Source organism: Labrus mixtus, chromosome 6, assembly GCF_963584025.1.
Source record: "Labrus mixtus chromosome 6, fLabMix1.1, whole genome shotgun sequence".
Taxonomy (NCBI): domain Eukaryota; kingdom Metazoa; phylum Chordata; class Actinopteri; order Labriformes; family Labridae; genus Labrus; species Labrus mixtus.
This window is the reverse complement of record NC_083617.1, coordinates 18,155,311-18,169,675: the sequence shown is the minus strand read 5'-3', so window position 1 is coordinate 18,169,675 and position 14,365 is coordinate 18,155,311. Positions and strand designations below refer to the sequence as shown.

Below are 14,365 nucleotides of genomic sequence, written 5' to 3'. Positions count from 1 at the left end.
AAAAAACGTTTCAGCATGATATTGAAATTGATTGATTAAAGAAGAAGAGAGGCCCGCACACTTGCTCAAAGGCCACAAAAAAGTTTGAATTAATCACAATCACAATGTTTTGACTTCTTTAGGTGATCACTTTTGAGTGTAGCATCTGGTCAAAAAGTTGTGATTGTGATGTATGAAAACGTTTTTGTGGCATTTGAGCAAGTGTGTGGGCCTTTCTTCTTCGTCAGTTTTTGTTGCATGGCCCTGCACCTACCTGATGTGCATAGAACTACCTCCTTTTTCTAATTGATTGATTAAACCAAATGACTAAACAATGAATATGCTGATACCAGTTATTATATTTGTACTGTTTTTTTGACGATTATAATAAAGTTGTATAATAAAAACGTTTTTTTTTTTACTTTATGGATATAAAGATTAAATAACAAACAGTTGAGCGTACACATCCACCATTAGTATTTCATGAGTCTGGGGTCCATGTTAAAAGTCACATGGTTTGTTTGTGTGTTTGCTGTTGGATATTCCACATCATTATGTTAAACATTTCCATCATATGACCCTGAGAGGCTCCTAAATGTTATGGTAAACTTTGAAAATGGTTTGGAAAAAGTGTCCATTAAGGATGGGAACATTGTGAACACTGACATCATTTTCCCTTAACTTTCTGGGAATAAAGCTTTCATCAACCTTCAGGGAGTTTACATCCGTTAAAACCGCACACATAAAGCACATTTTATAGATGTATCACAGCATTTAAAGATTCCATACATTCATTACACTCCTTTTTAGCCAGTAAAAAATACAGAAGTGAAGGCTTATGGGGCTTCTGCAATGCTGACAGTGAGGACAAAGCTTTAAAACAGCTTGTTGAAATTTTACAATTGAAGTAATTGAAAAGTTACAAAATGATACAAAATAGTAAAAATTCAAAAGAACATGTGAGTCCATAAGCATTACCTTCCTGGCATAACATGTATTTGTGATTTGTGGATGCTTAAATGGATTTCTAGTCCACAAGAAGAGTAGTTGCCATTACATTTGAAACAGACTTTCAACATTTCCACCAAACAATTTCTGTTGTGTTACTCATAAAAAACCTGTTCCAGCCAGTGCACCATCCCACTCTATGTCTTCGATTTTTGTTCAAATGTGCGACAGGTCCACTGTCATCATTTTTTCTTCAAAATTAGCTGCAATCCTGCGTTCACTGTTTATTCGTCAAAATTTGCGAAAGGTCAAGGGTCAAAATTTGTGCTTTTTGGTTGAAATTTGCGACAGGTCTGCCGTTTTCGAGAAGTCCGTGGTCATTGTTTTTTCGTCAAAGTTTTCGACAGGCCGAGGTCGACATTTTTATCTTTAAAATTTGTGACAGGTCCGCGGCCATGTTTTTTTTTGTCAAACTTTTCAAGAAGTCAGTGGTCATCGTATTTTTCATCAACATTCTTGACAGGTCCACCGTCATCGTGTTTCCGTCAAAATTTCGGAAAGGGTCACGGTCATTACTCTTTAATCTACATTTACGACAGGTCTGCAGTCATCATTTTTTTCACAACATTTCCGACAGGTCAGCGATCCACATTATTTCATTAAAATTTGTGACAGGTCCGCATTCATTGTTTTTTAGTCAAATTTTGCGACAGGCCGAGGTCGACATTTTTATCTTTAAAATTTGTGACAGGTCCGCGGCCATGTTTTTTTTTGTCAAACTTTTCAAGAAGTCAGTGGTCATCGTATTTTTCATCAACATTCTTGACAGGTCCACCGTCATCGTGTTTCCGTCAAAATTTCGGAAAGGGTCACGGTCATTACTCTTTAATCTACATTTACGACAGGTCTGCAGTCATCATTTTTTTCACAACATTTCCGACAGGTCAGCGATCCACATTATTTCATTAAAATTTGTGACAGGTCCGCATTCATTGTTTTTTAGTCAAATTTTGCGACAGATCCATTGTCTACATTTATTTTTAGAAATTTTCGACAGGTCCGGCGGTCGCCCTTTTTTTTTAATTGTGTGTTTCCTTGTGTAAGTTGATGAGGAGAAAGATGTCAACTTTTAAGCTGCTGCAATTTTTACCAAGCCCCAGATAAGATCTGCCCAAAAAAGGATGGATGGAGAGATGTTTTGCATTTCCTCTGTAGACAGCTTTGAAATGTAGGCCAGGCTGCAACCTAAAGGTAATTACAATGTTGACCATATAAGTACTGTGACAGAATTTTTAAAGCGACACATCGGTATGTCATCAAGCCTTAATAAGGTGGAGTAACCTGATTCCACCTCTTGATTTTCTGATTTAAAAATTGTCATTAGAACCAAAAAAACAGATAACGTGGTGCCCAATCACTTGCTCCCTTCCACAACTTTTGACAATTTAAAAACAACAATAACCCTTCTAGCGTGTATAAAATAAACTCAACTTGGTAGAGCCTGTGCTTTTGTGCTTTATAATCAACTTGTTGCCATCTTGAAGTCAATATTTGACAAAATTTACACGTGACCAATGCCATCATGACATTTTTAAATAGCCTCAGCTATACTTGCTGCTCACTGATATTTTGATATTGTTTTCATGCATACATGCTGAACTAAGACAAGGAAAAGTTAACAGATTTATACCTGTTTAACATTGACAAGTTAGCTTTCACCACAATATCTAAAACGGCAGCAGAGACATTTTCATGCTTTCATTCAGGCTTTCTTTTAAAAGGGTCAAGGGATCTAAACGTCCAATGAAGGGTAAAGAAAATGCATTTGACGAAAACTGTTTTAAATGTATATTCTTCTTGTTCTGATTTCATTTTTATATGGATACCATCAACTTAATCGGCATCATATTAATTGTGTATAAGAATTTGCACATTCTGGAGATACATTTTTTTGGTTAAATAATGAAGAAAAATGAATGAAGAAATGTTTTATTGTTTTTACCATGAAGTGGTTGTCCTGTGTTCAGATTCTCTGTCCTTTATGATGTACATAAAAGCGTTGTTTAATGACCTACTTTCAATGAATCAAGTTAGATAGAGTTGGGCATAAAGACATATTTTAAGTATTTTGGAATATAAATTAGTTTCAAATGGTAAAACTGGTTACCAATACTCGCTGCTTACTGTATCTTATTTAGTGTCAGAATCAGATTGAACACGTGTTGGCTCTCTTTTCAGTTGTTCTGGTGTTGAATACGATCACAATATTTAAAGGCACAACTAATGTACACATCTCTGAAGTCATTGCTCTACATCATTCTACATCAGAGCGTATGTTTAGGAAAATGTTGCATTGACTAGGCCACTCTTTTTCCTCTCTCCCAGTGCAAGCCTGTCAATTAGTGATAATGGACCTGATCGGCCAAGAAGACCACTCCCTCCTCTCTGCTCCCTCCCTCTTTGTCAAACACACACACACACACACACACACACACTCTCTCTCTCTCTCTTTCTGTCTGTCCGTCTTTCTTTCTATCTCTCAGTCAGTAATAATGGAGCCCAGCAGTCCGAAGAAGATCCAGTTTGCTGTGCCTCCGCTGCAGGGACAGCTGGACCCACAGGCCGCAGAACATGTGAGTGTGTGTGTGTGTGTATATCTGAGCATGTGTGTGTGTGTGTGTGTCACAGAGTTGGGGTGGACAGTGTGGGTTCATGCATGTGAGGGCTGAATGGGGCTTCTATCTGTGATCTTTTGAGTCTTGACTGGAATTCTCAGTGTGTGGGTGCAGACCAGCAATGTGTGCACAAGTCAGAGCTATGAAAACTGCAGTGTGTGTAAAAGGCTGACTGCGTGTGTATTTATTGGGTTTGTCATATTTGAGCGGCCATCCATGTGACATGTTTGAATGTTTTGTCAAGCTGGTTTGAATTCAAATCTATTTGCAAAGAGTTTTCATTTGTATTTCTGCATGCTTTTGTGATGGTGATGAGCAAAACCCCCCTCTAAAATACTTTATAAGAAAAATACCAATAAAAAACATTCAATCAAGTAACATCATATGAGTTAAATGCAGTCCTTTTACGGACAATCTGTTGCTAATTGCAATATTTTTTTTTGCCGTTATGTTGGGAGTTGTTTCAATTTGGACATTATGGGAAACATATACTTACAGACTGCTCTTTTCTTAAGCATAAGAGTAAGCACAAAGTTCAGAACACCACAGATGAATGACTTCTCAGAGTACCAGAGGTATGATTCTCCTTGAATTGACTCTTGACTGGCTCCTACAGCAGTAAAGAAACAGAAGCTTAAACATTGCTTCGGGGAGTAAAAACAGTCCTCTCTATGTAAGGCGCGCTGCTCACTGCTTTGCTGACGTCTTTATGAACTGTTTAGTCGATGCAAAGCGGAAATTGTTGGTTTCTAAGGAAGCTGGTAATGAGCAGTGACAGATGAGGGCCCCTCTGTGGCTGTTTAGGGAGCCCCTGTCAGCATTTACAGAAGTCAGAGATAAACTCTGGCAGCGGTTTTATGAGATTTCATCTTGTAACCGGGTCCCCCCCCCCTTTAAAATGACGACAAACATTTACATTCTTTCAGTGTGAGAACTGAGAGCCAGGAAGAGTGAACTCAAAGTGTTCTCCTGCAGGACTCATAGAAGTTACTATAGCTGCAGTGTAAACCTGTTTAGTGTTTGCAAGCCATGTTAATCATAAAATATATGAAATAAATGTTAACAAGACTGAGTAAGTGGACTAAAAGTAATGGAGTGTTGGATTTGTAAATGCTTACTACTGTATGTTGTACTTGCAGATTGCAACAATGACGTATTTGGGAAAGTGCTTTATTTTAGTAAGGTAATAAAACTGTAAGTGGATACTTAAAAAATTTAAGAGGCATTTGAAATATAAACAACAAAACTAAAGTTTTTAGACTGCTAGTTAAATGCACTTTGTTTCCACAAACCTACAGGAGTGTGTTTAACTGTGTATTTTTAAATACATTTAATGGGACAATAAGTCAGAGGAGGTGTTTAAAACAGCTTACAGTGAGCTTCACTTTGAAGCTTCATGTTAGGAGAGTTGTCAGCTCAAACATTGGGAGTCAAAGATAGATTTTAGGGGCAAATAACTAGAAATAACACATTTTAAAGAATGGCAATAAAACCTACAATCTGCAACATGCGGGGAGAAAACCGACAGATGGTACATCAAACTGATAACTAGCGTACAGTAACATTTTAATCGTAGGAGAAACATAACAGGTGGAGTTTTAATGGTCTGAGAATAGAGGTGTCCACAGGAGGGAAAATGGAAATGTTTGTGTTTGTGTTTACCTCAGATCCGTCGCAGAAGACCAACTCCTGCCACTCTGCAGATATACAGACAACCTGGCACAGGTGAGTGAGCGAGCGAGAGAGCGAGAGAGAGAGAGAGAGAGAGAGAGAGAGAGAGAAAATAAGAGAGAGAGAGAGAGAGAGAGAGAGAGAGAGATGGAGAGGGCTGAAAAGCAGCAGCTATAATGGAACCTTTATTAGATTTGTGCTGCAGCTTTTGGTAAGTGATCTCACTGTGCAGACTGGACTGATGGATGCTTGTGTGTGTGTGTGTGTGTGTGTGTGTGTGTGTGTGTGTGTGTGCATGTGGGGGGGGGGGGGGGCTCTTTCTTTAAAATCCCTCCACACAGGAACTGGCTGATTGAATAATCGTACTGATCCCATTTTTTTCATGGGTTAGTTGTATAAAGCTCTGCAGGCGCCTGAGGTGTTTTCAAGCAGACATTTTTTCTCTCTCTAAAAGAATTCAGAGAGCAACAATGTAGGTTTTGGAACAGAGCAGGAAGAGCTGGAAACACAAACAAGAACAGAGAAAGACATGACTTTAGTATCTTAAATATTTAGAAAGAAATCAAAGTGTTTATTGGATTCTTTTTATCTTAATTCTGAACAGTCAGTGTGTGGAGAGGAAGCAGCTGGCAGCTGTGAAAACAAGAAATGAATGTGCACCTCTGACCTGGAACAAAGATATTCACAGAGCAGATGTTAGGTCTTCAATTCATTTTTCTTTCAATGTTTTGCAGAAATATTGTATTGACTTTGATTATATGTTATTATATTGTGAGCATGTTTCCTTATTTAAGGGACATTATGTAATGTTGGACTTTACTGAGAGAAACCTCTGGGAATCGTGTTTGGTTTTTGAGATAAATGATATCTATAACTATGGAGCCTCTGGAAGCAAGGGACAACTTTGTTTGGATTCTGGTAAAGCCAACAGTTTCAAGCAGATTCCCTGAAAAATGCACACAGGTGTCAATTTATATAGAAAACAAATGTAGTCCTTAGCAGGTAACGGCCATCTTTTCAACATTGTATCATGGCAGATTACGTTCAGCCTCTTCTGCTCTCCACACTGACTGTTTCCCTTCACACAGGCAAATCCCACTGAATGCTAGTGGAAAATATTATTCAGACTACGAAAACCAGAACACTTCTGACATTTAAAACATTTATACAGAATCTATTAATAAGGATTCAGCCCAGAATGAATCTCTGACACGTGTTCAAGAACAAATCAGTCAGAATAAGATTACACATTCTTCTGGTTCTCAGGAACAAATGACCATTAGTTGGCTGCTGGAGATATTCTTTCCCCTTTCAGTGCTCCGTTGTTTTAACAGTAATTATGCCTTGTTTCAAATAAAGCAATTTGTTTTTAAGGCATTTTCATAGATTTACATCCTCAGTAGGAACTGATCGGGCCAAAGGAGCAACAAATAAAAACAGGAAGTCTTGTGCTTTAAACTGAAAAAGAAGTTACTATGCAGAGCTGTGTCTTTACTGTTCATACATAATGCATAAGCAACAGGAAATACATCCTGAAGAAAACATTATACTTACCAAAATAAGTTCACTTTGGACAAAATAACAAATGTTGTTAATGTACTTGGTGTGTTGAAGTATATTAAATGTACAGTATACTGAAAACACATTCATTTATGTTCTGCTTCAGTAGGAAATCTTGAAATACTGTCTCTGCTCTGAGTGACTGCAGCAGACTGACTGTTTAAGTGTTTTATCTTAACTTTTACCAAAGTGCTTTTAATGCCTAAATCCAAATCTAAGACCAGAGTGTGGATGTAAAACACAGGAGCGGTTCTGCACTTTGTTTTCCTGCCATCATCTGATCATCTTCTATTAAGGTTAATTAAGGTTTGTGTTCACTCTAAAAGTTGTTTGTGAACAAAATCCAGGCAGCAATCACCTTCTTCCCATAACCTCTTCTAGAGAGCTGTTTAACAGTTAGTGAAACTGAATGTCATTCTAGGATACATGGCTGCTTGTGAGGCTTCAAGGAACCCCCGTTACTGCACACAGATTTCAAAACAACAACGTGACAGAAATAGATCAATGTATGAGAGAGCCATTGACATGTCATCTAAAAGATAAAGATGTTGATGCTGCAGCCTCTTATCTTCTGCAGATGTTGGTGATCAAAACAACGCCAGCGGAGAGTCACAGGTTTGTTGAATGTTTTTTTTTTGTGAACAGGGAGGGTGAGGGGATGACCTTTCAATGACAATCTGTTGACAAAATACCAACACTTCATACCTCTGACATATCAGATCCATTTCTCTCAGCAGGGAAACAAAATGTTTATTATAGTATCTATTATCAAAATTCATTCAATTGAAGTAGTTTTAAAAAATATCAAAGTTAAATGATGACAAAATGGAATGACAAAATGTCTATAAATCTCGCACTTTAAACGTTGACGGCATTAATTAAGGAATTCAACAATTTGCTCACTAAATGGTGGCTTGTGTGGAAATTCAGCGTTCCACATTAGAATAAACATTTGGACATTATTTCGATATTTTCAAATCTTCTTTTACAGAAACTCACTCTTGTTGTTTTTCTCCTCTCACTCTTTAGGTCTCAGAAGCCTCCCAGAGGAAGCAGAGCACCTACGCCCCACCCTCCATGAAAGGTAAACACACGAGCATTTTCAGCATCAAAATATGCATCATAAATATACTTTTAATGGGTTTTTGATTTTGCAGATATTCTGTTAGTGGAATGCCTCAAAAGCTGAACAGAAGTTTTCAGTTGAGATGATCTTTTCAAAGATTTCTCTTCATGCTAATGATCTCTAAATCCCTGATTATAAGTAATCCTTTAGACACAAAGAGCTTTTAATGTTGATTTAAAGCGTGACCAGTCATGCAATCAGCATGCTGTTTGTGGTTTTTACCCACAGATGCCCACTGCAGTAATATATCTGGGTTTTTTTTTATGTTTATGTAAATAAATAACATCGTGCTGAAGTAATACAGTCTCCTCATCCTGCATGTACTTTCAGCTCTGTTGTGGTGTAGTGCTGCTTTTGTTGCAGCTGTAAACACACGTCTTCATGGTTTCTTCAGTGTTTGTTTTTGAGCCGACGTTTTGTTTGTTTTGGTTTATTACTTGTTGTCGGTCTTTCTCTGTGTTATCTAAACTTATTTATGTTTTTTCTTCAACTTGTGTTTTTAAGCATCATTATCTTTTCAAGCTCAGATCAGGGTAGTGTCAGCTGACAGGGCGGGGGTTGTGGGTAAGGTGGTAACTTGATGGTTTGGATTAAGGCACATGTTAGCCTCCTGGGATTGTTCTTGTTCTGTTGCCATAATGTGGAAAAAACACATTTTTTTTCACTAGACTTTGTCACCCACAATTCAACTGAAATCTACAATGATTTCTTGCTTAATTTATTTCTCAGATTCTAATTATAAAACAATCTTTGATATTTTTCTCAATTGTATAGAAGTGGCTGGACTGTAGTTCATTACACCTTCAAAATGACATTAACAGTATCATCTCTTTTTAGAGAAAAAGTATTTTTCAGTCAGGACAATTCTTGAAGTTCTTAAGTAGAACTACAAGCTTGTGTTCTCTGATTTGTTTAAGTCAGAAATGGTTTTGAACAGCATTATAATGTTCCAGGGAGTCAGAAGACAGCTTCAACCCAAATGTGTTTATAAATTTAAAGAACTTCTTAAAGCCTTTTCACACATACGGAAATCTCCTGAAAAACTGAGATTTGGCTACCTGGAGGGACTTTAGGCTATGTGTGAACACAAACAGCTGCATTTTTTCACGTGGACTTTACCCGGAGTTTCTCCTACCAGACCCCTAGTATTTTATCAGCAGTCCGAGTGAGCTGATGTCTGAACGCGGCAGCATATACTTTATATTAGCATATATTTCACCTCGAGCCAATGGGACCCGGGTTGACGTTTATATACAGTGACTACCTAAAGTGTCTGCACTCAACCACTACAATCTCTGTGCACGTAATTAAACGTCTGCATTATGTTTTCTGTTCATCAGTATGTTGTTCTCCTCTCTTTTGTGGATGTTGTCATTCCATTGGATTACACATATCATTGATATAAAGGAAAATATTCTCATTATAACGTCGTGTAGCGGACTCTGTTGCTTCGGCCGCTACTTCCGCGTTGTTTATTTACCTCACGTCTTACCTCAGGAAATCCCCCGCCCCCCCCTCCCCTCTGACAGGGAAAGTCCCCCGCTGTGAGGAGCATATGTGAACGGCTAGGTCGGGAGAATCTCCGGAGAAGTCCTCCTGTAAATATCTAGATATTATCCGGAGTGCATATGTGAAAACGGCTTTAGAGAGAAACTTTGTGTATCCATCAACTTCTGATTTATGAATGTAATGTCTTGGCTTGTTGAGTTAAGCAGTATGTGGTGCTAATTTACAGCCAGGTGCCTTAAAACGAATGTAGAAGAATATTTTTTTAAATGGAGTTAAACAGTGAGATAAAATGTAGGAAACATGACCTTTAAGTCTGTTTCATGTATTCATTTGAAGAAGTTACAGTTTCCTCATCGCTGAACATCGATCTGATGTTTTAATCCCGTCAACTTTGACTGAATGTTATGATTAGTCTGTCAGTGTTTGACATGACCGACAACTCCTGAACACAAAAAGTCACCGTTTGGACACCAAATAAAAACATGTTGCCGCCATGTTCATCCCTTTGTAGTGCGTAACTACAAAGGTGTGTTTCACTTCAACAGTCTTCCTGTTTGTACAGTAAATGTTAAAGTTAACACAAGAAGGCTGGAAACCAAAGGTAGATAAGCTATGTGACACAATTTTCCCCTTGAAGTCGATTTTTATTTTTAAGTCATTGTATATTTAGGAACTTTGAGGGTCAAAATATTTAAGATTTTGACTTTTAAATCCCAATGTGACAACTTTTAAAGACAAGTAGTCGTTTTTTATTTTTGTGCATGCAGTGTGTGGATGGTATCTTTTAGTCCAGCTGAAAAGCACAAAATAGCTACTGAAGATTTTTTATTTTTTTGGGGGGCTTTTTGTGCCTTTAATGGAGAGACAGGACAGTGGATAGAGTCGGAAATCAGGGAGAGAGAGAGTGGGGAACGACATACGGGAAAGAAGCCTCAGGTGGGATGTGAACCCGGGCCGCCCGCTTGAGACGACAGCCTCCATACATGGGGCGCCCCACAAAATAGCTTCTGAAACCTTTAAATACAAAATACTACATGAAATATTAAATCCTCACACATCTGGCTCATATGTGCTCCAGAAAATGTACAACAGAGGCACCTCTCATTGACAACACAGTAGAAGTGTGTATGTTTGCTCTAGTATGTGATATACTGTATATATATACATATATATATATATATGTATATATATATATATATATATATATATATATGTAATATAAGTGTTGTACTTTATTGTCTCTAGATTAGTGAATACTGATCTTTTGGGGAACAGGACTCCTTTAATCGGAAACAAAACGTTGTCAGCACAGATTTATCCACAGTATATCCAGGGAGCATCTGCCTGCTTTTATCTCTAAAAGACTTGTTGTCATTTTGTTATCATCGTTTATACTGAATAATTCATAAAAGTGTAACAGAGCCAGAGGAAGCTGTGCTGCTGCAGCCTCTGAGTGGAGCTCCACAGCTCAGAGAGGCTGATGTAACAACACCTTTACATCTTGTAGATATAGGCATATTTGACTTCAAATACATAGAAAGCATAGATATATATTCTAATGAACCTGTGAATAAGATGCATGTCCATGCAGGAGATGAAAGTAATATGAAAAACAACACATAAGTGTTTTTGCAGAGCCAACTACAAGTGACTGCAGCACTGAGTTTGTTCCAGGAAGTGGAGGCAGTAAAAGCTTTTCTTTTATTGATCCTGTCTAAGTGTGTGTGTGTGTGTGTGTGTGTGTGTGTGTGTGTGTGTGTGTGTGTGTGTGGTGTGTTTGTTTGCCAGTTAGCCAACAGTCTCATGAGAAACTGCCTATGCACCATATGACTTTATGAGTAGAAAAAACCCTGTATTATTCACTTATCCCATTAGATTTTTATCTGGATAGGATTTTATTGATGGCTATTTAAATATGGATACAGGTTAATTACACCAATATTATTCCATACTTTTATAAATGCTACCCTCAGTAGTATTTTCATCCAAATAGACATGAAGGAAAAGATAAAAAAAAACAATAAATCTGACGTTAAATTTGTTTAAGGACAATATTAAAGATTTTAGTGAAAGCTACTGTATTGCGCTTTTTCCTTACTTATAATTTAATTTAAATAATTTAATTTAAATAATTTAATTTATCTATTTATTTATTTTTAACTTGATATCATTTCAGTTTTTTTCATTTAGGGCTCTCCCCTCCCTTAGACTTCATGACTGTGGTGAAAAAAAAACTTGCCACTAGAAATGTTCTTCTCTCCTCAGAGCTTCAGCTGGGGGTGGAGCAGCACGTTCTGGGGGCGGGGCTTTGTGAGGCAGAAGGCCAGCTAAGCCCAATCACAGCACAGCTCTATGCCAGCGCTCTGTGGGCCAATTACAATGGGCAAGAGGAAGCCAATGGGAATGAAGCATGTCTGCTGTTAGCCAATCAGGAGAGAGGAGTGGCAGAGAGCAACAGTGAAGGGGGTAAACAATTATTAGTTAGAAAAACATACACTCTTTGGACAACAGCACACTTACAAAGAATAACAAAAAAAGTCAGTGACATAAAAAAAGACAGTGTTCTGTTACTTTAACCATGGACGACAGCTCCTGACCAACACATTGTGCAAACTTGTCATGTTCAGAGTTAGTGAAGTCGTAATGTTGGCCCTGCCTACACCTACCAAAGACACACACTCTTGCTAAATACACTGGCAAAACTACACACAGAATAATAACCTCCTTCAACCACATTTTATTTGCTTGGCAACATCTCCACAAAACTAAGTTACCAAATATAAATATAACTTCTCAATTATATTATAATAATTTAAAATGCCTTGATAAAAATGTAACTAGAGGGGCGCCGGTGGCCAGTTGGTTGGTTTGTACGGAGGCTATTGTTCTGGTAAAGAAAAGAAACAGTAATTAGAAGTAGACACTACATTAAGAGAAAACAACCATTTGAATAAATGAATACGGGCTTTGACAGTTTTCTCAAGTATATTGCAATCTCTTAAATTAGTTGCCTGCTGTTTCCTTGCTGGACTTTAAAGGCTTTATATGTGATTTTTCACACTTAAATATAATATAACTCAAGTATATCCTCTGAAAATAACTGTGAGTCATGACTGTCTACAATGGGTGTAACTCCCGAGTCCCACTGTCTGTGATGTTTTCCGAGTTTTCTGAGTCATATCTTCAGTTTGTTTACATCGCCGGGACGGCCGGCTGACTCATCCCCTCGCGTATAAAAGTTGTTTAATTGAGGGACTAGAGAAAAGAAGAATAACATACTGTACTCACTAACTGCGTTTCTAGATCACGCTCATTTCAGGTAAATTTACATGCAGTGTGAAGATACGAGCATAATAAAGATCGCTAGCATTAGCATGCTAACACAACAATGCACCGCAAATTGTTTTGGTTTCATGCTGGTGCTCAAGGGCGACATCAGCTGGATGAGAAAATCACATATAAAGCCTTTAAACCAGAGCTTCATAAGCCCTTTTTACATTGTGAGTCCAGAATTGCGAGTCCACAATGAAGGTCCGCCATCACTACACCTTTGTACTTTTGCATTGAGTTAGCAGCAGTGTAATATTTGTGTCCCAGTATGTCATTTCACATTGCCATCCTGTTTTTTTTAATTGAAGACAAGGCGTATGTTTAAAGGAACAGTTTAAACAAAGTAATCTGATGAGCAGATATAGGCCTTCTGTGCAACAGCTGATTATCGTTCTAATAATTATAACGATATATATGATATATGATAATATAAAGACCGCTAAAATATTTTTGGGATTACATTCAATCTAATGGATGTATCAAACAAACATCATTTTCACCAAGTGGCCCAGAGCTTTAGTGCATAACGTCATATATGACAAATAACGTAACCTATATAAATACATAGAACTACTGTTAATACTGTAATCATTTTTACCTAACCCACAATCTTTTTCAACTTGATATAATAAATCTAATATAATTATATAACTGTGACAGTGACGTTTCCTGCTGATGCTTGCATCCCACTCTTCACCTACAGTTTTAAAACGGTGTTCATACACTATTTTGGCTTATTTCACACTGACACACACACACTTTCACACTCAGTCTGTTACTAATAACTCTCTCTGTTTTTATTTCCATAATACTCACTACTAACAGCACTAACTACCCTGTCTTCTCCCCTCTGTCTTTTCATGATCTATTTTCTTTCTAACCCCCTTTACCCCCTCCCTTCTCTCTACCTCTTTCTCAGATTTGTCATGTGACAACAAAAAGGAAGCGTCCAGTCCGGACTCCATCTCTCGATAGCCACCTTCGCTCTGTTTCATGTATCTGTCTTTCCATAATCAACTTTCTCTTCTCTTAGTCACTGACATTCATCTGATCCCATTAACATCACGGCTTATTCCTGTGCCTCACATAAACTCTGTGCTTTGATTTGTTTCTCTCTCATGCAGACATACTAAATACACACATAAAGATTTTAGTTAAATGTGCTAAATCTGTCTAAATTTAAATTACTGCAGGTCATGTTGGTGAGGCTTAGCTTGTGAATAAAGATATACTATATTCAAAAATGTACTGGATGTGTGAGTGTATATCTTTCAGGTAATATTTTTAAACACAATAGTTAATCCTTTATTTATCTGCTTTTACAGAAACGTGTATTTTTGGGGGGTTTGCTTTAGATTAATTAAACACATCTGAGATAAAGCATAGCATTGGGACGACCATTTAAACTTCTTTCTTCTTTTAAAAGGACATGCTGTTTTGTCTCTGTGCACCATTTCTTGAGGGAAATATAAATAGCATTTCATGCCGTGCCATACAGCTGTGTGACCCCGTTGTTTGTAGATCAGCGATCCCCTGTCAATGCATTAACAGCTGAGATGTCTCTGTG

General features: G+C 37.6%; 1 protein-coding gene across 1 annotated transcript; it reads left to right on the top strand.

Annotated features, from left to right (window-relative positions):
* Positions 1-3,397: 3,397 nt before the first annotated feature.
* On the top strand, positions 3,398-14,044 carry ppp1r1c (protein phosphatase 1, regulatory (inhibitor) subunit 1C). Its single transcript, XM_061040335.1, has 6 exons — positions 3,398-3,560; positions 5,270-5,327; positions 7,411-7,448; positions 7,863-7,917; positions 11,734-11,934; positions 13,718-14,044. The coding sequence occupies exons 1-6, from the start codon at positions 3,480-3,482 to the stop codon at positions 13,771-13,773; spliced, it is 489 nt and encodes a 162-aa protein (XP_060896318.1). The 5' UTR covers positions 3,398-3,479; the 3' UTR covers positions 13,774-14,044.
* The last annotated feature ends 321 nt before the right edge of the window (positions 14,045-14,365 follow it).

Excerpts from the sequence above, each read along its gene's own strand:
- ppp1r1c (XM_061040335.1), top strand. The coding sequence starts at position 3,480 with ATGGAGCCCAGCAGTCCGAAGAAGATCCAGTTTGCTGTGCCTCCGCTG. Across the intron at positions 5,328-7,410 it reads ATACAGACAACCTGGCACAG|ATGTTGGTGATCAAAACAAC; the intron begins GTGAGTGAGCGA and ends TATCTTCTGCAG. Across the intron at positions 7,449-7,862 it reads ACGCCAGCGGAGAGTCACAG|GTCTCAGAAGCCTCCCAGAG; the intron begins GTTTGTTGAATG and ends CTCACTCTTTAG.